At 44.4% G+C, this 25,049-nt stretch overlaps 1 protein-coding gene across 1 annotated transcript in view; it reads right to left on the bottom strand.

Moving 5' to 3' along the window:
* cacna1ha (calcium channel, voltage-dependent, T type, alpha 1H subunit a) overlaps positions 1 to 25,049 on the bottom strand; it is a 341,912-nt gene that overhangs the window by 112,053 nt on the left and 204,810 nt on the right. Inside the window, exons 9-14 of the mRNA XM_070901103.1 lie at positions 12,910 to 13,061; positions 11,505 to 11,690; positions 10,847 to 10,964; positions 10,308 to 10,463; positions 2,688 to 2,775; positions 2,381 to 2,589 (exon numbers count right to left, since the gene is read on the bottom strand). Coding sequence (XP_070757204.1) covers positions 2,381 to 2,589; positions 2,688 to 2,775; positions 10,308 to 10,463; positions 10,847 to 10,964; positions 11,505 to 11,690; positions 12,910 to 13,061 — 909 coding nt within the window. The remainder of the gene's footprint in view (positions 1 to 2,380; positions 2,590 to 2,687; positions 2,776 to 10,307; positions 10,464 to 10,846; positions 10,965 to 11,504; positions 11,691 to 12,909; positions 13,062 to 25,049) is intronic.

The following is a 25,049-nucleotide window of genomic DNA, read 5'->3' as shown; positions in this document are numbered from 1 at the left end:
GACCTATTTTTTATGTTTCTATGAAAGGGGGGAGGAAACTGACAAATCCTCCTCACCTACCCAAGTCTCCATTCTGCTTTTGCCGCTCACTCCTGAGTGCAATTCTAAGGCTATCTCTCGCATTTGCTCTGAGAAATTGAATGCCACTGGATAATGTGGGCAGGAATTCCTGATCTCAATGAGAAGCTGCATTCATATTCTGGCAGCAGCAAAATAAAGTCTCGCTTCTTAGGCAGTCCCCCAGAGCCGAGGATGACTTGCGTCCACACCAAAATGAGTTCTAAGGTGACTAATGAGACCAATGCAGGCCAGGTCCCGAATAGGAGAGTGGGAGCAGTGCAGTGGATAGAGTTGGGGGCAGCCAAAAAGTGGGGTTAATTTTTGCCCGCAACTTCGGACGAGTGCAGTTCAGCTGAATGAGAACCAGAGAAAGAAAATGTCAGCCAGATAACGTGTAGATGAAATATTAAAGAGACGGACAGCAAATGTAAGATTGAGTGAGATGGAAATAGAGTAAAATGTGAGATCGAGAGAGAAATTGTGACAGATTGGGAGCTAATGCAAGGTGTACTTAATGGATACTGAAATCAATAGAAGCAAACAATGTGGAAAGATGATGGTTTGGAGAAAATAACAATGAAAAAAAAATTCAAAACAAGAAATAAAATTAGGAAAATAGGTCGAGGGAGAGCGAAAAGCTGAGACAAATGCAATCTTTGGCCGCAGTATGTTTTAGGCCTGCTTGTTTGTCTTTCACTCACAATTAGAGGAACAATTTTATACGTTCAATAACAGAGGATGGTAAATTATACAGTATCAACTGGCTTATGCCAAGAATTGCAAATATAATGTAGTCACATGTATAGTTGTATTTCATAGTTGATTAAATGCGCAATTGGGCTCAATTTTCCCCAAAGCTGTTTTTTGGCGTACTTAAAGAGTTACACCTGTTTTTTGGGGGCCCAACTACGCTAAAAAAAATCATCCAAGTTTCCCCGTTTGAATTGTTGATTTTGGCGCCGCCTAGCCTGTCCTTTAGCTTTCGTGGTGGAGCCTAAGATCTGTGCCAAAAAGATCGGATTGCCAGGGTAACGAGGGACACACTGCGGGCTGAGGCTGGAAAGTGACACATGCAACACATTCTGGCCAGCTCACAGCAACCTGCACAAGCACTTTACACATTGCAGCAACTTACCAGCATTAAATTATTAAAGTGTTTATGCCAAAAGTCTATCTCCCCTTCCCCACTCCACCCTCCCACGGTGTCCACTACTATCCCTGGCCAAAGCGCCTCCTCACTCCCGGTACCCGCTACTATCCCAGGCCAAAGGGCCTCCCGGTGCCAGTACCCGCTCCTAACTCTGGCCGAAAGGCTTCCCTGCCCTCCTGATGCTGGTACCCACTACTATCCCTGGCTGAAAGGCCTCCCCCCCCCGCCCCACTCTCCCAAGGTGATCTTATCAAAACATATAAGATTATGAGTGAGCTTGACAAGGTGGATGCAGTGAGGATATTTCCACTGATGGGGGAGACTAGAACTAGAGGGCATGATCTTAGAATAAGGGGCCATCCATTTAAAACAGATGAGGAGAAATTTCTTCTCTGAGGGTTGTAAATCTGTGGAATTCACTGCCTCAGAGCTGTGGAAGCTGGGACATTGAATAAATTTAAGACAGAAATAGACTATTTCTTAAACGATAAGGGGATAAGGGGATAAAGGGTTAAGGGCAGGGAAGTGGAGCTGAGTCCATGATCAGATCAGCCATGATCTTACTGAATGGCTGAGCAGGCTCGAGGGGCCTTATGGCCTACTCCTGTTCCTATTTCTTATGTTCTTATGTTCTTATTATATAATCACTGCGTACCAAAACAATTTGAGTGTTTAACAGCAATGGCTGTTTAACTTATTGTTGAAAATTTACTCAAAGATGTCTTTTTTTTGTTTGCAGAGATGTTCAAAATATTGCCTACAAATTCAACAACAACAACTTTTATTTATATAGCACCTTTAACTTGGTAAATAATCCCAAAGCGCTTCACAGAAGTGTTATAAGATAAAACAGATAAATTTGTCACTGAGCCACATGAGAAGAAATTATGGCAAATGATCAAAAGCTTGGTTAACTCAGAATTCAGATTCAGAAACTAGTGAGAAAAAATTGTAAGTTAAATGAATATAAAATGAGAGTACTTATTCAGAGATTCTGCTTGACGGAAATACAGGGCAGTGTCTCTGAAAATTTACCCGAAGGTGACTTAAAGGACATCCAATACCACATGTAATACAAATTCCCTGACAATAGCATAACTATCAGGAAGTACACCTACACAGGTGCCAAAAAGTATTAATGTAACAGCGTTGTTCAATTTAGCAGCTTACCAAAGACCTCTGGTCATAATTCATAGGATCAATGGAAGCACTACTGCCCCTTCTGGAATCTACAAAAGTGTGAACTGAATCCATATATGGTGAACTCTTCGGTGTAGGCATAGGTGTAGCAGCAGTATGCATGATAATTGGTGGTGGTATGCTGCTTCGCGAATCCAAATGTCCATTTGATGTCATGACGACTGAATACATTTTTAATTCTGCGGAAGGTAGAACAGGTATTAATACAAAGGCAGCAGTGATGAACGGTTGATCTCTCAATGTACAATCAATAGCAATTACTCATCGTCACTCTCACCTGGAGAAGGATCTTTAAATCGTTCACACTCATCATCAAAATTAGCAGATGTTTTTTCTTCGTCTGTATCTGATCTGTTGGCATCACCCTGAAACATTAATTTAATATGCAAAGATAAATGCTAATAACAATAGATAACTTGTAGAACCTGTTATATTTAGGTTAGAAAAACAAAATTGATTAATCCCTATTTTAATTTCAGCCAATGGTTTACATGTTTGTCTGCTTATATTCCACACTTTGGCTTCAAGGCCAAAGGTTGTAAACATTTGAACCATGAAAGGTAAAGAAATAGCTACGGATCAATTTTATCAATGTCAGCTCCTGCAAGTGCCATCTAAGCAAAATGTACAAACATAGGAACAGGAGTAGGCCGTTCCAACCCCTTGAGTCTATTCCGTCGTTCAATTAGACCATGGCTGATCTGTAGCTTAACTCCATCCATCTGCCTTGGTTCCCTATCCCTTACCGAACAAAAATGTATCAGTTTCAGTTTTGAAATTTTCTATGAACCCAGCCTCAAGAGAGTTCCAGATTTCCACTACCCTTTGTGTGAAGATGTGCTACTGACATCACTTTCTAATTTTAAGGCTTTTCCCCCTTGTACTGAACTCCCCACCAAAGTTTCTCTCTATCTACCCTATCAAATGCTTTAATCATCTTAAACACCTCAATTAGATCATCCCTTAATCTTCTATACTCAAGGGAATACAAGCCTAGTCTATGCAACCTGTCTTCATAATTTAACCCTATTATCCTCGGTATCATTCTGGTGAATTTGCGATGCACTCCCTCCAAGACCAATATATCCTTCCTGAGGTGCGGTGCACCGAACTGAACACAGTACTCCAAATGCAGTCTAATCAGAGTATATATCTGTAGCATAACTTCTACCCCTTTGTATTCCAGATCCAGAGATAAAGGTTAACATTTCATTAGGATTTTAAAATTACTTTTTGCACCTGTCTACTAGCCTTTTGTGATTTCTGTACATGGATCCCGAAACACCTTTTCCTCCACAGTTCCTAGCTTCTCACCATTTAGAAAATGCTCTGATCTATCTCCCTTAGTTCCAAAGTGAATGAACTCGCACTTCCACCACCGATATGTATTCTTTGTATAAGCTGTTAAAAAGTTTCAATTATTGGTTTCTGAAAATCTCCCCTTCTTGGAAGTGAATTGTTTTAGCTGAAGCCATTCTCTTCAGTACATATTTTTTATGCAGCATATTCTTGCACACACAACCACCTCTCCAGATTGGTTGTGAGGGAATTTTGGTGGAAGAAATCATATCCACAATATTGTTTTTATAGTCTCTTCATGGTTTTTTAAAAGTGTTCCTCACATGGAGGAAGATATCTCAGAGAGCTTTCAATAAGTATGTAGGGCATATCCCCAGCTCCTTCCAGCGGGCATTGTGCCCTTAATGAGTGTCTCCCATTCTTAGCCAGCAGTGGGGTGGGGCCTTGGGTGCTTGGGCCATAGGTGGACTTAACTGCGGTGAAGAATCCTCGCACGTCATGGCTGTCAGCCAGCTGCTGGATCTCCTGTGCTTTCTCCACCCACCATCTATTCCTTAGGTTGCGGGTTTTTTGTTGGACCTCTGCCTTCAGCTGCCTGTGGAGCTACTTTGCTGCTCCCAAATTGCTGCTTTAGGTTCAGAAATGCCTTGTGCTTGAGGCTTATTATCTCCTGGATCTCCTGGTTGTTCTCGTCAAACCGGTCCTGGTGTTTCCTGGTTGATTGACCGAGCGTCTCTTCGCAGGAACTGGTTATGGTGGCCTTGAGGGCAGACCAGGCGCTGTGGGCACTCTGCGTCTCAGGATCGATGGTCGCCAGGTTGGTAGTGAGGCAAGGGAAACACCGATGACGAGGTCCAACACCGCCTCCAGTGTGCCAGCGCAGCCTTCGGTTGCCTGAGGAAGAGAGTGTTTGAAGACCAGGACCTCAAATCTACACCAAGCTTATGGTCTACAGGGCTGTAGTGATACCCGTCCTCCTATATGGCTCAGAGATGTGGACTATATACAGTAGACACCTCAAAGCACTGGAGAAGTACCACCAGCGCTTCCTCTGCAAGATCCTGTAAATCCACTAGGAGGATAGACACACCAACGTCCCCAGCATCGAAGCACTGACTACACTCGACCAACTCCGTTGGGCGGGCCACATCGTCCGCATGCCCGACACGAGACTCCCAAAGCAAGCGCTCTACTCGGAACTTCAGGTGGGCAGAGGAAACATTTCAAGGACACCTTCAAAGCCTCCTTGATAAAGTGCAACATCCCCCGGGCACCTGGGAATCCCTGGCCCAAGACCGCCCAAAGTGGAGGAAGAGCATCCAGGAGGGCGTTTGTTGTGTCCTTACACACTACAGCAAATCAACACGAGGCACATACTGGAGACAAGGTCACTCTGTGACCTGTACCTTTATTCACAGGACCAAGAAGTGATGACTCTGTGTGGGACCTCCCTTTATGTACCTGGATGACCAGGTGAGGAGTGTCTCCCACAAGTTCACCCCCTGTGGTCAAGGTGTGCATTTCTCAGGTGTATACAGTGTACAGTGTTGTTACATAAAGGTTACAGTTATGTGAAGGTTACAAACATGACATCACCTCCCCCCAACGTATTTGGGTCAAAGATTGAGTCTTTCAGGCAGTCGACTCTCTCTCGTGGAGTGCCACAGTTGGGGCTCTGGTTGTTGAGCCTTGGCATGTATCTTTGTCACCTGTGGTGATTCCGGCTCGTCCGGGCTGACCGCAGGTACTGTGCATGCTGCTGACGGTTCTTGTTGCTCATTCACTGGCAGTGGTGTAGGCAGCATCTCATGATTTTCCTCAGGTTCCTCAGAGTCCATGCTGAACCTTTTTTTTTTTTTACTCGTTCCAGATGCTTGCGGCATCTCTGCCCATTGTTGAGTCTGACCAATATGACCCTATTCCCCTCTTTACCAATTACAGTACCCTCGAGCACTTGGACCCCACAGCGTGATTAAGAACAAATACAGGGTCATCGATTTCTATCCCTCTCCCCTTTGAGTTATGGTCATGGCACTCATTTTGGAACTGGCGCTTGCCCTCAACAATGTCTGACAAGACTGGATGAATGAGGGACAACCGAGTTTTGAGTGTTCGTTTCGTGAGTAGTTCCGCTGGCGGGACCCCCGTGAGCGAGTGTGGTCGGGACCTGTAGGCCAGCAGGAGGCACGATAGACGGTATTGAAGGGAGGGTCCTTGAATCCGCAGCATGCCTTGCTTAATGATTTGGACTGCACGTTCCACCTGGCCATTGGAAGCCGGCTTGAACGGCGCTGTCCTGACATGTTTGATGCCATTACCCAACATGAACTCCCGGAATTCATAGCTAGTGAAATACAGGCCGTTGTCGCTAACTAGGATGTCCGGCAAGCCATGGGTCGCAAAGACCGCACACGCACACTCCACTGTGGTGGATGTCGTGCACGAATTCAATATGATGCATTCGATCCATTTCGAGTACGCATCAACAACAATGAGGAACATTTTTCCCATGAACAGGCCCGCGTAGTCTACATGAATACGCAACCATGGCTTGGTGGGCCAGGGCCACGGGCTGAGTGGGGCCTCCCTGGGGGCATTGCCCAGCTGGGCACACGTCATGCACCTGCGAACACAGTGTTCCAGGTCTGCATCAATTCCCGGCCACCATACATGTGACCGGGCAATGGCCTTCATAAGCACGATGCCTGGGTGCTCGCTGTGGAGTTCCCTGATGAATGCTTCCCTACCCCTCTGGGGCATGGCTACCTGGCTGCCCCATAGTAGGCAGTCGGCTTGGATGGAGAGCTCATCCATCCGTCTGTGAAACGGTCTGACCTCTTCAGGGCATGCTCCGTGTGCGGGCGGCCAATCCCGGTCAGGACACATTTCTTAATCAGAGATAAGAGGGGATCTCTGTTCGTCCAGGTATTGATCTGGTGGGCTGTGATGGGGGAGCCTGCGCTGTCAAAGGCATCGATAGCCATGACCATCTCAGCGCTTTGCTCTGCTGTCCCCTCAGTGGTGGCCAGTGGAAGCCTGCTGAGTGGATCAGCGCAATTTTCGTTGCCTGGCCAGTGCCGTATGGTGTAGTCATATGCAGCCAGTGTGAGAGCCCATCGCTGTATGCGAGCTGATGCATTGGCATTGACCGCTTTGCTGTCGGACAACAGGGATGTTAACGGCTTGTGGTCCGTTTTTAACTCGAACCTTCTACCAAAAAGGTACTGGTGCATCCTTTTCACCCCGTAGACACATGCGAGTGCTTCCTTTTCAACCATCCCATACCCGCTTTCTGCTCGGGGGAGAGCGACCTGGAGGCATAAGCCACAGGTTGGAGTTGGCCCTCATCATTACTCTGCTGCAACACGCATCCAACCCCATAGGATGATGCATCGCATGTCAAAACCAATTTCTTACAGGGGTCGCACAGGGTAAATAACTTATTAGAACAAAGCAAGTTCCGGCTCCCGATTGAAAGCCCGTTCCTGACAGTCCCCCCAAAACCAATCGCAACCCTTACGCAGGAGCACATGTAGCAGCTCCAACAATGTGCTTAAGTTCGGGAGAAAGTTCCCGAATAGTTCAAGAGTCCCAGAAATGAACGCAACTCTGATGTGTTGCCGGGCCTGGGCTCCATTTTGGATTCGGTGTGCCGGATCCCGTCTGCGGCAATCCTCCTGCCCAAAAACTCGACCTCTGGGGCCATAAACACACACTTGGACTTCTTTAGTTGCAGGCCTACCCGGTCCAGTCGGCGTAGCACCTCCTCCAGGTTGTAGAGGTGTTCCTCGGTGTCTCGACCCATGATAAGAATGTCGTCCTGAAATACGATTGTTCCGGGGATGGATTTGAGCAGGCTTTCCATGTCCCTCTGAAAGATAGCGGCTGCTGAACGAATGCCAAACAGACACCTGTTGTAGACAAACAGCCCCTTGTGCGTGGTGATGGTGGTCAGTAGCTTGGATTCTTCGGCCAGTTCCTGGGTCATGTAGGCCGAAGTGAGGTCCAACTTGGTCAACAGCTTGCCGCCTGCCAGCGTTCCAAATAGATCCTCCGCTCTCGGAAGTGGCTATTGGTCCTGAAGGGACACTCGGTTGATGGTGGCCTTGTAGTCGCCACAGATCCTGACCGAGCCATCCGTTTTTAGAACAGGGACGATGGGGCTTGCCCAGTTGCTGAATTCAATGGGTGAAATTATGCCCTCTCTTCGCAACCTGTCCAACTCACTCTCAATTTTCTCCCGCATCACATACGGCACAGCACTGGCTTTGTGGTGCACTGGTGTGGCGTCCGGGGTGATGCGTATCCTTACTTTGGTGCCTTTGAAAGTCCCGACGCCAGGTTGAAATAATGACTCGAACTTTTGTAGGACCTGTGAGCATGAACTTCGCTCCACAGATGAAATAGTGTGCACATCCCCCGATTTCCAGTTCATCTCGGCTAGCCAGCTCCTCCCCAAAAGCACGGGACCATTTCCCGGGACAATCCAGAGTGGCAGCTGGTTCTGAGATCCATTATGTGTGACCACCAACATTGCACTGCCTAGCACTGGGATGATCTCTTTGGTGTACGTCCGTAGTTGCATGTCAATGCGTTCTAGTTTGGGTCTGCTAGCTCTGAGTGGCCACAGTTTCTCGAATTGTTGGACACTCATGAGTGACTGGCTGGCTCCTGTGTCCAGCTCCATGCGTACCGGGATGCCGTTTAACAGTACTCTCATCGTCATAGGTGGCGTTCTTGTGTATGAGCTGTGGATGTTTGCCACCTGGACCCGCTGAACTCCAGCGTCCATTGCTGTGTCCCAGGCATACCCCTGCCTTGCAGACCCCTCTTGTGGTTCATCCACTTCGTAAACCAGCCTCGCTGCAGGCTTCCTGCACATTCTGGCTAAATGTCCACTCAAGTTACAATTTCTGCAGATGAATTGTTGAAACCGGCAGGGCTTCACAGCATGTTTGCCCCTGCACCTCCAGCATGAGCTGAGATTGTTGTGAACAAAAGAGCTGTTACCAGGCTTTCCTCTCTGATTGTCTCTTTGATTACTCTTGAGCACTCTGTTTGTGGGTGGCAATGGTCCCATCCCGGGACATATTGTCCCTTGTGATGATGTAAATATCCGTTCAACCTGCCATTGTCTCTGTTGAGGACCCACCCTATGGTCTGTTACTGCCTGGTTTGTGTCGAATTGTCCTTGCCTGCCTGCGGGGTTCTGAGTCGCGTTTACCATGTTAACTCCCTGCTCCAACGCCACGTTGGGAGCAGAGTTGCGCGCGTATGTGATCTTGGTTTCCTCCTCCCCCGCCATGAAGGTTTGGGCCATCAACGTCGCTGCTTCCAAGGTCAAGTCCTTGGTCTCAATTAGCTTCCTAAAAATCCCGGCATGACCAATGCCCTCAATGAAGAAATCCCGTAACATCTCCCCCCTGCAGGCGTCTGTGAACTTACAGAGGCTGGCCAAGCGCCGAAGGTCCGCAACGAAGTCCGGTATGCTCTGCCCTTCGCGACATCGATGCGTATAGAATCGGTGTCGAGCCATGTGTATACTGCTCGCCGGTTTGAAGTGCTCACCGATCAGTTTGCTGAGCTCATCGAAGGTCTTGTCCGCCGGCTTCTCGGGTGCGAGCAGGTCTTTCATCAGCGCGTACGTCTTAGGTCCACAGCTGGTCAGTAGATGCGTCCTTCGCTTGTCAGCCGCTGCCTTTCCCAGCCAGTCCTTCGTGACAAAACTCTGCTGGAGCCTCTCGACGAAATCATCCCAGTCCTCACCAACACAGTACCGTTCCTCCGTGCTACCGGTGGCCATTCTCTTGAGTCACTGATTCCCGTTTCTCGTCGCCAAATGTTGTGTCCTTACATGCTACAGCAAATCAACACGAGGCACGTACTTGAGACAATGTCACTCTGTGACCTGTACCTTTATTCACAGGACCAAGAAGTGATGACCCTGCGTGGGACCTCCATTTATATACCTGGATGACCAGGTGAGGAGTGTCTCCCACAAGTTCACCCCCTGTGGTCAAGGTGTGCATTTCTCAGGTGTATACAGTGTACAGTGTTGTTACATAAATGTTACAGTCATGTGAAGGTTACAAGCATGACAGCGTTGAGCACCTCGAGTTTCATCGCCGAGAGCATACGGAAACCAAGTGCAGACAGCGGAAGGAACGTGCGGCAAACCAGACTCCCCACCCACACTTTCCTTCAACGACTGTCTGTTCCACGTGTGACAGAGACTGTAATTCCTGCATTGGACTGTACAATCACCTGAGAACTCACTTTTAGAGTAGAAGCAAGTCTTACGATTTTAGGGACTGCCTATAATGATGATGATGAGGGCATATGGTGGACACTGAGAAGGGAGGGGAGGCAAGAGGAAGCAGAATGAGGAAGCTAGGGTGGAGAACCAAAGATATGGTGGAAAAAGGTTTTAAGGGAGGTTTTTGAAAGCAGGAAGGTGTCAATGTGGAAGGAACTAAGCAGAAATTTTCAAAAGGCAGGGTTGTAGTGATTAAACCATTGACGGAATAGAGGAGAATACAGGAACAGTAGGCAGGAGCTCAATAAGGAAAGGTGGGGTGACATCTAGCACACAACTTACCTCTGCTTGGAAGCCTTCTACAAGAATAGCAACCAGTAAGTTGAAAAGCACATAGTTGCCAAAAGTCATTAATGCCACAAAGTAGAGGGCAGCCCAGGGTGAAGTGGAAGCCATTCCGTTATACAGAACCACATTCCAATCCTCCTGAGTAAGGATCTGTGAACAAAGATCTTGACATTACCATTTGATCATGAAGCTATGGAGTGTTTAAGAGTTGCTAGCATTCTTATTCCAAATTGCCAGCACAATATGTGATGGTGTTAGGTGAATGTTAAAGGCATACATCAAGTTAAAAACATTACACCATGTCCTCACAGAATCATATGGTTAAAAATACATGTGTGTGTAAAATACATTGCAGCAAAATTATGTTCAATTAAAAAATGAAATATGTACACTGCTATCTATAAACAATGGCAATCAAACAATGCTGCAAATATGCCACAAGATTGCTACTTGAAAAAAAATCCAATGTCAATTATCTCATTATTACTTGCAATACAACAACAGCATCTTTCCCTTTCATGGCAGAGCCTCACCTGAAACACAGTGACAATTGCCCACAATAAAGAATCAAAATTTTTTCTGTCTGGGATTGTGTCTCCATTCTCAGTCTTCAAGCTGAATTTACATCCAAACAGGTGCATGCCCAGAATACTGTGTGTCAAAGCAGAATAACCTTTACAAAATTAGGAACAGCATAACAGACATGCTAGCCAGCAGCACATCACCCCTGACCCCCAGGATGCTTTTAAAATATGTCTTACATCACTAAGAACACAGACATGAAACATTTTGTTTAAAAAAAAACTAAATTCTCCTTCAGGAGGGAGCTGGACTAGATCTTGACTGCAACAGAGATCGCATCACGTCTTTACACATAACTCATGGTCCATGTGATCGCCTGGACTGGTTTCGATCGCCTGAGGAGATTGGAGAGGAACTTTTCCACTTTTTCCCTTATTGACTCTGGGTTTTTGCCTCTCCCAGGGGATCACATGGCTAAGTCGGCGGAGGTAAGGAAGTGTCTAATCACGATGCGCCAGCCAACATGAGTGTGGGAGAGGCTTGATGGACTAGCTGGTCTTTACCTGCCTGATATTTTTGTACGTTGCATGGTAAGTAAAATTAAATTAGCTGCGCTGCAATAAAAACACATTAGGCTGAAATACCATGCAAATGAATTTTCATAATCACCTAAAGATAAATATGAACAGCATGAGCAGCATGCAGAATGTAGCCACGTTGTCCATGGTTTTCATCAGAACCACTAGCTGGCGTCGCAGTGCAGGCAGGAAACGGACCAGCTTCAGAACTCGGAGTAGCCGGAATGTTCTCAGTACTGAAAGGCCACCATCAGACTGACCAATAATTTCCCACACGCTAATAATAAACAAGAAAATTATGTTTACCACATTATTTTTATGAGCAGAAAGATCAGTCTCTCCGAAAGGTTTTTTGTTTTAAGCTTGCTCTCAGATTAGTAGTTCTTAAAGTTAACTTCCTCGCACTCTGAAGAATGGTTGAGGAAGTTTTATAATATTTTTGTATTTCTTCGCATGATAGTGACTGATCTGAAACAGTGTCAAGTAAGTTATGGAAAAATAGTAGGTCCAGGCATGGAGAAATAAACACAGCGCAACAGTAATTGTATCCTCAAACAATCTTGTCAAATTTAAACTTTTGGTGTTGAAATTACACTGTGCATAGTAAGAAATTGCATAGTAACAAATGAGTTAATTTATTTAAAATAAATAGGGCAATCCTTTCTTTAAAAGGGAAAACAAGGGAATTTCATACAAATGTCTTTGTTAATACTATCACACGGAGTGATTTTGGTCTCTTCGTTTTAATGAAAAAATGTATTAGACCAATATTTTCAAATTGCGAACAGTATGCTTTCCTATATTCAGGTTTTAAACTTTCTTGCAAGTCTCACTTGGTTCCTATTCTGTGCAAACAAGCTGCAGTCAGATGAGATGTCTTGGGCTGAGGGACTAGAGAGCCTGAATATGAAAAACTAGGCATGGAACCAAGGAGAGAACAGATCCGGGGATGAACAATGGGAACCTATAGCTGGAGTGGAAGCAAATGCAGATGTAGGTGCTTAGATGGGCTGAGTTTCCTCCTTCTAGGGGGATGTGTAACCTGTCAACTTCCTCCAATGAATGGGAAAGCCAACGACTAGGAGCAGTGAGTGGACACGCTGGTCAAGCATGGCAACTTCTCAATTAGGTTGTGCCACAGATCGGTCCCTGCTAAACATGTGACTAATTTCATGTGCAGCAGCACTCCAATCACACACGAACAGCTCCAAGTTTCAACTCAGGTTTATTATTTGGTTTTCTGTTCGAGCCAGATGTTGAGCAGCTAGGATCTACTACATCAGAAGATTGACGCTCATATTTTTTAAGCCTTTTACAGACAGTTGATCGCAGTGGTATTTCTTGTCTTGGAACAGAGATTGGAAGAATTTTAATGACTGCCATATCACTTTGAACTCCAATTTGCAAGCTACGGCAAAGTGTCTCTGTTGAATAAATAGAAGTTCAAATATATAAAACAAAAGAATGAGAGAGAGAATAAAGTACTGTAAATCTACCTGATAATGACGACAATTCCATCAAAGATGTTGTATGGATTCTTAATGTAACCAAAAAGACCAAATGCAAGAATTTTAAGGATCATTTCCAGGGCAAACATGCTGGTGAATACAATGTTGCTGATCTCCAGGGCATTGGTAAGCTCTTCAGGCTGCAAAAAATTTTTAAATGCTTCTATTAACATTCGTCGATAAGAATATTTTATTGATTTACTAAAATAGCATTCATTATGCACAAGTCGTGTAAATGTAACAATTTAATTTTAAGGCAACAAAATAGACTTACCTTGTATTCCCTTGAGTATAGAGGCTAAAGGGGTGGTCTAATTGAAGTGTTAAGATGATGAAAGGATTTGATAGAGTAGATAGAGAGAAAGTATTTCTGTTGGTGGAGGATTCCAGAACAAGGGGAGCACAATCTTAAAATTAGAGTTAGGCCACTCAGAGGTGATGTCAGGAAACACTTCTACACACAAAGGGCAGTGGAAATCTGGAACTCTCCGCACCAAAAAGCTGTTGAGGCTGGGGGTCAATTGAAAATTTCAAAACGGAGATTGATAGATTTTTGTTAGGCAAGGGTATTAAGGGATACGGAACAAAGATGGGTAACTGGAGTTAAGATGCAGTCCAGTCATGATCTAACTGAATGCCGGAACAGGCTCAAATGGCTGAATGGCCTGCTCCTGTTCTTATAATATTGAACATTATTCCACCACCCGAGGTTATTGACACTAAAAAATATGTACAGTCATAATGTTATATAACATATTGAGTCACTTAAGTGTACAATGTTTAGTGACATCTACACAATTTGTGTCTTGACACTGGCAAATGCCATTTCAACAGATATTGGCCCAGAAATTCCTCCGGGGGTCTTCCCGTGGGCAATTGCCTCCTCGCTGGATATTTTTTACGAATTTACCTGGTGGTCTAGGAGGCGTCCTGATTTCCGATGGGGAGGCCTTCTCCTCCCGCGCTGCGAAGCGCACTCCCGTGCAGAAGGTCGCGACGCAGAAGATGCAGTCATGTGTGACTGCTCAGCCAAACAGGTAAGTATTTCACAGGTTCCCATTAATAGCACTGAGACTTGTGTATCTACGAGTTCTCAGTGCTATTAATGGGAACAAAAGCAATCACACAAAATAATAAAAAATACAAAACAGACCACACATATTTAAAATTAATTGAAATTAAAGTTTTTATGTCTTATAAAAATAAAATATTTTCCCGATTTTTAAAAAAGTTTTAAAAATTATTGTTAAAAATAAACTTACCATAGTAGGGAGAGTTTTTAGGAATAAAATGTGTTTTTATAACTTTATTTTAAAATGTTTTTGTCTATTTTTAAACACTTGCACCTGTAAAAGTACCTGCTTTTTCAGGCGCAAGATTTTTGAGTTCAGTTGCTGGGCAAGATATCCGTAAATATTGGAAATCTTGCCCTGCAGATGTCCTCGCTCCCGATCTGCGGATGATCTGAGAAGCTAGAAACTTGATAGATCGGAAAAGTCGGTTTTCAGCGCATGCGCATTGCGCAAAATATTGGTGCTGGAATATTGGTACGGACCTGGGACAGCGGAATTCCAGCACCAATATTTTGCGAATTTAGAATTTCACAAGAATCAACTCAGGCCAAAATTTTCCCGTTGCCGCGTGTGCGGGTTTGGGGGTGGGTTGGCCGCAAAAATGTTGAAAATAGCCAGTGTGTCGGGTACCCACCGTCATCCCGTTGCCTCTCATATTTAACTCGGGCGGCTTTGAAGACACAACATGGATCCGATCTGCATAGGCGGGAGACCTCTTTGAAATCATTAAGTGCTTGCTTCTAGACCCTTAACAGTGAATATAACGGCTCTTTCTGAGTTTTACTGCAGGAGCACGGGGTTCACGGAAGTCGAGTGTTTCGATGGTGAAGGGGAGGTGGAAGCTCAGTGGTCATTGTTGATTTGTAACACACTTCAGTATGTGTGAAGTGTTAGCCTATATTTATTAAACAGATGTAGAAAACTGAAATGTTGTCCACTGCCACACATCTCCCAAACCATGGTATCACTTTTACTCCCAATACCAGTTAATTCTCTTGCCCCATAGGTTTCTGATGGTAGATGGAGCACCAACGATGGACAAAATCAGCACTTATGTCACCGCTCAAAATTTTATGGGATATTCTTGCTTTGAAACAGCACAAAGCCCAACTTATAGAGAGCCTGGGGGTTATAGCGTGACATTCAAAAATGATGAGGACTGTTTTCCTGCTGATCGTGTCTATTGAAACTTAACAGATGGAGACATTCACATTCCATTCATGTATGTCTGGCAACTTTCAATGATAAACTGCAAAAAGTTAAAAAGCAACTTTGATCTTGTGATGTAGTAAAAGTTTATATCTATGTTATGTAAAACCAACAGAAAGTTTAGGTTCTTAGTTCTTTCCAGCTCCATAATAATAAACCCTTTTGTATGGTGGCATGTACAGACTATACTTGTTAATATAACCGAATTATAACTGGGGAGTTGAGGGCTAAGAGTTAAACACCAGAAAATCGTGCTCACTTACCAGACTGGACTTTTAAAAAATTTGTTCATGGGATGTGGGTGTCACTGGCAAGGCTAGTAGTTATTGCCCATCCTTAATTGCCCTTTAGAAGGTGGTTGTGGGCCGCCGCCTTGAACGACTGCAGTCCTTGTGGTGAAGGTACTCCCACACTGCTGTCAGGGAGGAAGTTTCAGGATTTTGACCCAGCCACGATGAAGGAACGGTGACATACTTCCAAGTCAGGATGGTGTGCAACTTGGAGGGGAACGTGGAGGTGGTGATGTTCCCATGCACCTTCTGCCCTTGTCCTTCTAGATGGTAAAGGTGGTGGGTTTGGGAGGTGCTGCCAAAGAAGCCTTGGCAAGTTGCTGCAGGGCATCTTGTAGATGGTTCACACTGCAGCTACGATGCCGCCGGTGGTGGAGGGAGTGAATGTTTAAAGTGGTGGATGGGGTGCCAATCAAGTGGGCTGCTTTGTCCTGGATGGTGCTGAGCTTCTTGAGTGTTGTTGGAGCTGCACTCATCCAGGCAAGTGGAGAATATTCCATCACACTCCTGATTTGTGTCTTGTAGATGGTGGAAAGGCTTTGGGGAGTCAGGAGGTGAGACACTTGCCACAGAATACCCAGCCTCTGACCTGCTCTTGTTGCCACAGTATTTATGTGGCTAGTCCAGTTAAGTTTCTGGTCAATGATGACCCGCAGGATGTTGCTTGTGAGGGATTCAGCAATGGTTATGCCGTTGAATATCATGGGGAGGTGATTAGACTCTCGCTTGTTGGAGATAGTCATTGCCTGTCACTTCTGTGGCGCGAATATTACTTGCCACTTATCAGCCCAAACCTAAATGTCATCAGGTCTTGCTTCATGCGGGCATGGACTGCTTCATTATCTGAGGAGTTGCGAATGGCAACTACTGATCTTATGATGGAGGGAAGGTCATTGATGAAGCAGCTGAAGATGGTTCGGCCTAGGACACTGCCCTCCATTACAAATAATATATCTAAAAACATACCCCAAAAGATGAAACTGCAGTACTATTTTATACTGCGCAAATAGCAGTTAACAGATATGATGTAATTGGCATCATGGAGACATGGCTCCAGGGTGACCAAGGCTGGGAACTCAACATCCAGGGGCATTCAACATTTAGGAAGGATAGACAGAAAGGAAAAGGAGGTGGGGTGGCGTTGCTGGTTAAAGAGGAAATAAATGCAATAGTAAGGAAGGACATTTAGCTTGGATGATGTGGATTCTGTATGGATGGAGCTACGGAATGCCAAAGGGCAGAAAATGTTAGTGGGAGTTGTGTACAGACCACCAAACAGTAGTAATGAGGATGGGGACAGCATCAAACAAGAAATTAGGGATGCGTGCAATAAAAGGTGCAGCAGTTATCATGGGCGACTTTAATCTACATAATGACTGGGCTAACCAAACTGGTACACAATATGGGGCCGAAATTGCCCTCGGCATTAATTGGGGAGGGCACTTCGATTTAAGTGGAAATTTACCGACCGGCAGATGTCGGAGGGAAGAGACGAAAAATTCAGCTCTTTAACTCTGACACTGCCTTCCAGTGCTTTTGGAGGCGGTTTTAGGGCAAGATCGGGTCAGGAGCGAGGCGGTGATGAAGTCAGCGCGATGCGGAGGTGCCATGTCACGCTGACGCGTCGCAACGTCCCTCCCCTTCACTTGCAGCAATACGGTGGAGGAGGATTTCCTGGAGTGTATTAGAGATGGTTTTCTAGATCAATATGTTGAGGAACCAACTAGGCGGCTGGCCATCCTAGACTGGGTGATGTGTAATGACAAAGGACTAATTAGCAAACTTGTTGTGCGAGGCCCCTTTGAGAAGAGTGACCATAATATGGTAGAATTCTTTATTAAGATGGAGAGTGACACAGTTAATTCAGAGACTAGGGTCCTGAACTTAAGAAAAGGTAACTTCGATGGTATGAGACGTGAATTGGCGAGAATAGACTGGCAAATGATACTTAAAGGGTTGACGGTGGATAGGCATTGGCAAACATTTAAAGATCACATGGATGAACTTCAACAATTGTACATCCCTGTCTGGACTGTCTGGAGTAAAAATAAAACAGAGAAGGTGGCTCAGCCGTGGCTAACAAGGGAAATTAAAGATAGTGTTAAACCAAAGAAGAGGCATATAAATTGGCCAGAGACAAGCAGCAAACCTGAGGACTGGGAGAAATTTAGAATTCAGCAGAGGACGACAAAGGGTTTAATTAGCAGGAGAAAATAGAGTATGAGAGGAAGCTTGCCGGGAACATAAAAACTGACTGCAAAAGCTTCTATAGATATGTGAAAAGAAAAGATTAGTGAAGGCAAATGTAGGTCCTTTGCAGTCAGATTCAAGTGAATTTGTAATGGGGAACAAAGAAATAGCTGACCAGTTGAACAAATACTTTGGTTCTGTCTTCATAAAGGAAGACACAAATAACCGTCCGGAAGTACTAGGGGACCGAGGGTCTGGTGAGAAGGATATCCTTATTAGGCGGGAAATTGTCTCAGGGAAATTGATGGAATTGAAGGCCGATAAATCCCCGGGGCCTGATAGTCTGCATCCCAGAGTACTTAAGGAAGTGGCCCTAGAAATAGTGGTTGCATTGGTGATCATTTTCCAACAGTCTATCGACTCTGGATCAATTTTTATGGACTGGAGGGTAGCTAATGTAACAACACTGTTTAAAAAAGAAGGGAGAGAGAAAACGGGTAATTATAGATCGGTTAGCCTGACATCAGTAGTGGGGAAAATGTTAGAATCAATTATTAAAGATGAAATAGCAGCGCATTTGGAAAGCAGTGGCAGGATCGGTCCAATCAGCATGGATTTTTGAAAGGGAAATCATGCTTGACAAATCTTCGAGAATTTTTTGAGGATGTAACTAGTAGAGTGGACAAGGGAGAACCAGTGGATGTGGTGTATTTGGACTTTCAAAAGGCTTTTGACAAGGTCCCGCACAAGAGATTGGTGTGCAAAATCAAAGTGCATGGTATTGGGGGTAATGTACTAACGTGGATAGAGAACTGGTTGGCAGACAGGAAGCAGAGAGTCGGGATAAATGGGTCCTCTTCAGAATGGCAGGCAGTGACTAGTGGAGTGCCGCAGGGCTCAGTGCTGGGACCCCAGTACTTTATAATATACATCAATGATTTGGATGAAGGAATTGAGTGTAATATCTCCAAGTTTGCAGATGACACTAAACTGGGTGGCAGTGTCAGCTGTGAGGAGGACGCTAAAAGGCTGCAGGGTGACTTGGACAGGTTAGGTGAGTGGGCAAATGTATGGCAGATGCAGTATAATATGGATAAATGTGAGGTTATCCACTTTGTGGGCAAAAACACGAAGGCAGAATATTATCTGAATGGTGGCAGATTAGGAAAGGGGGAGGTGCAACGAGACCTGGGTGTCATGGTTCATCAGTCACTGAAAGTTGGCATGCAGGTACAGCAGGCGATGAAGGCGGCAAATGGTATGTTGGCTTTCATAGCTAGGGGATTTGAGTATAGGAGCAGGGAGGTCTTACTGCAGTTGTACAGGGCCTTGGTGAGGCCACACCTGGAATATTGTGTTCCGTTTTGGTATCCTAATCTGAGGAAGGATGTTCTTGCTATTGAGGGAGTGCAGCGAAGGTTCACCAGACTGATTCCTGGGATGGCGGGACTGACATATGAGGAGAGACTGGATCAACTGGGCTTTTATACACTGGAGTTTAGAAGGATGAGAGGGGATCTCATAGAAACTTACAAGATTCTGACGGGACTGGACAAGTTAGATGTGGGAAGAATGCTCCCGATGATGGGGAAGTCCAGAACCAGGGGACACAGTCTTGGGATAAGGGGTAGGCCATTTAGGACTGAGATGAGGAGAAACTTCTTCACTCAGAGAGTTGTTAACCTGTGGAATTCCCTACCGCAGAGAGTTGTTGATGCCAATTCATTGGGTATATCCAAGAGGGAGTTAGATATGGCCCTTATGGCTGAAGGGATCAAGGGGTATGGAGAGAAAGTAGGAAAGGGGTACTGAGGGAATGATCAGCCATGATCTTATTGAATGGTGGTGCAGGCTCGAAGGGCCAAATGGCCTACTCCTGCACCTATTTTCTATGTTTCTATCACAAATTAAGTAACAAATTAGATAAATACAGTGGGTGGGAAATTGCCCCCTTCTTCAAGGCCCGTTACCGCCTCTAAGGAGCAGTAAAGCCTTTCCGACAGTGGGCAGGCGGCGGAGCCAACCCATCCGCAATTACTCCCGGGTTGGGGGTGGCAGGAACAGGTTTCTGCCGTGCTCCGTGTTTCCGCCCCGACCCCTTATTGCCCGGCGACGACCCTTGTTATGGCCCACAGTGCAAATTGCCCCGCGGGAGCGTGGCCACCGCCAATCGGTGCCCCGACAGCTTCATGCGACGGAAAACTGCCAGTGGCTGGGGGATGCGGCTGCCCTTAAAGGGGAGGGCGCACTGCCATGGTCACCATTCTGTTTTAATTATCGGCTGACTCCTGAGTCGGCCCGACAATGGCGGCCGCTGATTCTGTCGGGCCGCCAACAGGCAGCCCGGCACCCCCTCTTGGGTGCCGAGCTGCTGGCCTAGCCAAACACCTCCCTTGTGGCCCAGTGGGCTCCACGTTGGCCTCGCAGCGTCCCTCCCCTTTAAATGAAGGAGAGGGACCTTGCAATGCGTCAGCGCGACGGTGACGGACACTGCCCCGCTTGCGACCCGAACCTGCCCCGATATCACCTCAAACAGCGCCCCAAAGTGCTGGGAGGTGGTGTCAAAGTTAATCAGCCTAATTTTCCGGCTCTTCCCTCTGACCCCTGCCCGGTGATAAATTTCTGGATAAATTAAAGTGCCCACCCCAATTTCCCGCTGAAGGCAATTTTGGTCCCTGTATTTTATAGTTATGCAATCGCATGATTATGTCACAAGCCTGTTAATCTGGTCAACAGAATTATATCTTGAAAATTAGATGCTATCTGTTGGGTGAGAAGCCTCTCCATTATAATGGATATTAGTTTCAGAAACCTTCACGTAGTTACTAACGACATAGGTAGGACAAAGAAAGAGGTTCTGCTGAAGGAGTAAGAGAAGCTAGGGGTCAAATTAAAAAGCAAAACCACAAAGGTAATAATCTCTGGATTACTACCTGAATATGAGCAAATTTGCATAGGGTAAATATGATCAGAGAGTTAAACACGTGGCTCAAAGACTGGTATGAGAGAAATGGGTTTTGGTTCATGGAGCACTGTCATCTGTACTGGGGTAAGAGGGAGCTGTTCCATTGTGACGGACTCCACTTAGACCGTGCTGGCGAATCAGATAACTAGGGCTGTAGAGACGGCTTTAAACTAAATAGTTGGGGGGGGGGGGGAGAGTTCAACTGAATGAAAAATTTAAGAAGTCAAAGAATAAGGAGAAGGCAATAGAGCAGGGTAGCACTGGGGGAAATAAAAACCAGAGCGTGACAGGAAGGGACAGATTGTATAAACATAAAAGTGAATCAGAAAGTGGGGTCAAAGCAGGAAAAAAGGGTTAAAAAATAAACTTGAAAGCTCTTTATCTGAATGCATGCAGCATTCGTAACAAAATAGATGAGTTAATAGCACAAATAGATACAAATGGGTAAGATCTGATAGCCATTACAGAGACGTGGTTGCAAGGCAACTAAGGCTGGGAACTAAATGTTCAGGGGTAATTGACAATTCGGAAGGACAGACAGATGGGTAGCTCTGTTAATAAAGGATGAGATCAGTGCGCTAGTGAGAAACGATATTGGCATAGAAGATAAAGACGTTGAATCAGTTTGGGTGGAAATAAGGAATAATAAGGGGAAAATGTCACTGGTGGGCGTAGCCTATAGGCCCCCTAACAGTAGCTACACTGTTGGAAAGAGTATAAATCAAGAAATAATGGAGGCTTGTAAAAAAGGAACGGCAATAATCATGGGCGACTTTAACTTTCACATTGATTGAACAAAGCAAATTGGCCAGGGTAGCCTTGAGGAAGAGTTCATAGAGTGAATCTGGGATAGTTTCCTTGGATAGTATGTTGCGGATGCAACCAGGGAGCAGACTATCTTAGATCTGGTACTGTGTAATGAGACAGGATTAATAAACGATCTCCTAGTAAAGGATCCTCTAAGAATGAGTGACCATAGCATGGTTGAATTTCAAATTCAGTTGGTGGGTGAGAAAATTGGATCTCTAACCAGTGTCCTAAGCTTAAATAAAGGAGACTACAAAGGTATGAAGGCAGAGTTGGCTAAAGTGAACTGGGAAAATATATTACACAGTGGGACGGTTGATGAGCAGTGGCAGACATTTAAGGAGATATTTCATAACTTTCAACAAAAATATATCCCAATGAGAAGGAAGGGCTGTAAGAGAAAGGATAACCATCTGTGGCTAACTAAAGAACAGGCAGGCAAGGGGCCTACTATACAGTGAGAAGTCATGGTCTGATGATGTCACTGGCGCCATGATGCATTTTTAACTGTCAAAATCGGTAGACCCTATGGATCAGAAGCAGAAGCATTTCTGTAGACCCCGCAAAGAGTCCTTGGGCCACCCATCCTCAGCCCTCCCTTTCCTTCAAACGGCACCCCATGGGGAATCTTGCCTCTCAGACATAACTTTATGCTGAGGTCCCCAACGTCCTCGAGCTCCTGACACAATTTATGCTCCTGCCTGCCAGCCTTGATGTCACTCCTGTTGGGTTTTGGGTAGGAAACAGTGATAGATTATTTAAGAATGAGGCACGGGAGTTAAAAAGGCCCAAGCCTCCTGCTAAGCTCTAGGTGGGATGTTTACTTTCCACCCCGTACCGCCATCCTCCCTGAAGGCACCCAGCGTTAAAATCGACCCAATAGGATTCTGTGTATTCAATAAAAATCTGACATGTCCCAGTGTTATAACTCAGATCCTCAAAAATCAGTTCACAATTAATAACAAACCTGTATAGAGAGCTAAAGAGAGAGAGCTCACCTTACCGAAAATAAATTCCTTTCAAGCATGGTTCATGTAACTGGAAACAGACTGTCCAAAATAACATCAGCATTAATTTTTTCAGCCTCATTAAGTGTGTTAAATAGACATAGAGGCATTACATTAGTAGAAAGAGTGTGCCAATAAGACTTGTCACCCATTTGCAAACATTATCTGTTCCTACTAAAGCAAAACCTGTCATACCCAACTAGGTGCAGCTTCCCATGTTATATATTGTATCTCATTATATCTAGATAATAAAGTGACATAAACACAATCAAAATTGTACTACACTATAGGCTCCAAACACTGAGCAACATGCTGAAATTATCAAGTTTATGGTATTCATATTGTCACCATTCTAAACAGTATCGGAGTAAAACATGTAGAAAAAGACATCCATTTTTAAAATGATTTGAAAATACAATTAGGATTCACGTTGCAAAGAAAATTGTGCTCACAGAATGGTAAATTATTGCAAATATAAAATTAATTTGTATGTGGCAAGGTTGTAGTTTCCAGCTAATTAAAAATTTATGCTATGAGTCATCTGGAAATGTATTCCTCTTAGACAACACAGAAATAATGAATCTTATCAGTGCTGAATGTCAATGGACTAATTCCTATTAATCTATATACTTCTCCAAATGATATAGTTTAATGATATGCTGTGACTTTGCTCGTTTGGCAGTGATTATGAGATTTCTTTTATAGCCTGTGCTAAAGGATGAAAGGCAAAATGTCGTGAACGAGCTCACCTTCGATGATGAAAAATGCTGGCTGTTAAAAAGGTTGCATTAAATTGGCTGAGCAATGGGCTTGAACACTAACAGGGTTTTTAGACATTATTCAGAACATATCATCTTAAGACTGTCTGAATAGATTATCAGTCATAATTAAAATAAAATCCAAGATTCAACAATTATAGTAATGGTCTTCATTAAAAAAAAGACTGCAGGGTATTTGAAACCTATTAACTGTTAAAATGTTTTTGTTAATATGCATTAATTAACACTGTGCAGTAGCGTATAAAAGATAAAAATGCTTCCTTCAAAATTCAGACGGCGACAGCATGATAGCCTAGCTATAAAATAAATTGCAACGCAAGTATTTTTTTTAATAGCAAGTTTTGACCGGAACTCTAAACACATTTGCAAATTAAGCAGTAGGTTCTGTTTTGGTTGGCAATAGTCACCAAATTGATAAGCAGCAAAACATTGACAAAAGCAGACAAATTGAATTATTTCTATTTGGGAGATGGGCGGTGGGAGTGAGGGTTTATATTTATTCGCCAGAAGAACAAATTCCAAATAATGTCTCTTCTAAGTCATGCTAAAAATGAAAACACAGCTTATCAGTCAAGCCCACACCACTCACTGTACGTGCGTGTGCTGAACTCAAGGGACATAGAATTACCGCACCACGAAAAAAGCAGTTTGGGTTAAAACAAAGCATTAAATCAGTAGATCAAAATCTAGTATTTGAAATGTTATGACTGCACTTTTGCAAACTGCAGATAATACAGGGATGCATTTTAGTGTCCTACTGAGTCCCACAGAATTGTAAAGTAATTGGCTGGGGTGGGGGGGCTTGGTCAACTTTTCAAAAACAGCTTCTCAGTTTCACAAAGTGGTTCTGGAAAATGCAGTAATGTATGTGCAGATTTATGGCGATGACTTTTAATATGCAGAGGAGGATTAGCCGTTACCAGAATTGGTTATGGGCGAAACTGATCAGTCCCTCTACAAAATGAAAAAAAATATTTTATTCATATTACCATTCTACTAATAAGGCAAAATAGGCAAGATACTTTTGCTTCATTTCACACACACATCCTATCAACACCAAATGCTCTCCTATGTACAGCACAGATACACAGCAAAGCTTCTATACTAGTCCAACAATGTGTCTTAACTCAAACCTCCTCACAGCGTTTACTGCACCCATGTGAATCTCAATGAGAGACTGCCAATTTAGTGACATCGAATGTTTACATTTTATGTTGTGGATCTGAGCCCGCAGGGAAATGTGACTATCATTTAAAGTTAGGCCCTATCAGCTGTCAGACACAGGAGCCTTTCATCCCACCAGTCTGGGCCTGCATTTGAGCCCAGGAACTGGAGCTGAAAGGACAGCATCCGAACCAGTTGCACCATCCTAGCCCTCACAGCTGCATAATTATAATATAATTGGAAACCAGGAATTAAATCATCTTGTTGTCAAATGTACATGCATGACAGTAATTAGAAACAAATGTTAGAGTTTATACAATGCCCCAGTTTATTAATGACCAGCCATTGATGATTATTAATAAAAAATCATAGAATTATATAGCACAGAATTCGGTCCATCGTGCCTGTGCCTTTGGTAGAGGTATCGTATTAGTCCCACTCCCTTGCTCTTTCCCCATAGCCCTGCAAATTTTTGCCCTTCAAGTATTGATCCAATTCTCTTTTAAAAGTCACTAATGAACCTGTTTCCAGGCAGTGAATTCCATATATATTCTGATATTGTCTTGTGTTTTCTTCTGAAATACTGTACCAGCACAGAGCAATACAATTCCTTTTAAGGGTCATGCCTAGCCAGTGATGTGCTT

This window comes from Pristiophorus japonicus, chromosome 15, assembly GCF_044704955.1.
Source record: "Pristiophorus japonicus isolate sPriJap1 chromosome 15, sPriJap1.hap1, whole genome shotgun sequence".
Taxonomy (NCBI): domain Eukaryota; kingdom Metazoa; phylum Chordata; class Chondrichthyes; family Pristiophoridae; genus Pristiophorus; species Pristiophorus japonicus.
Note: the sequence above shows the minus strand (reverse complement) of the source record. Positions and strands in the feature narration are given on the sequence as shown.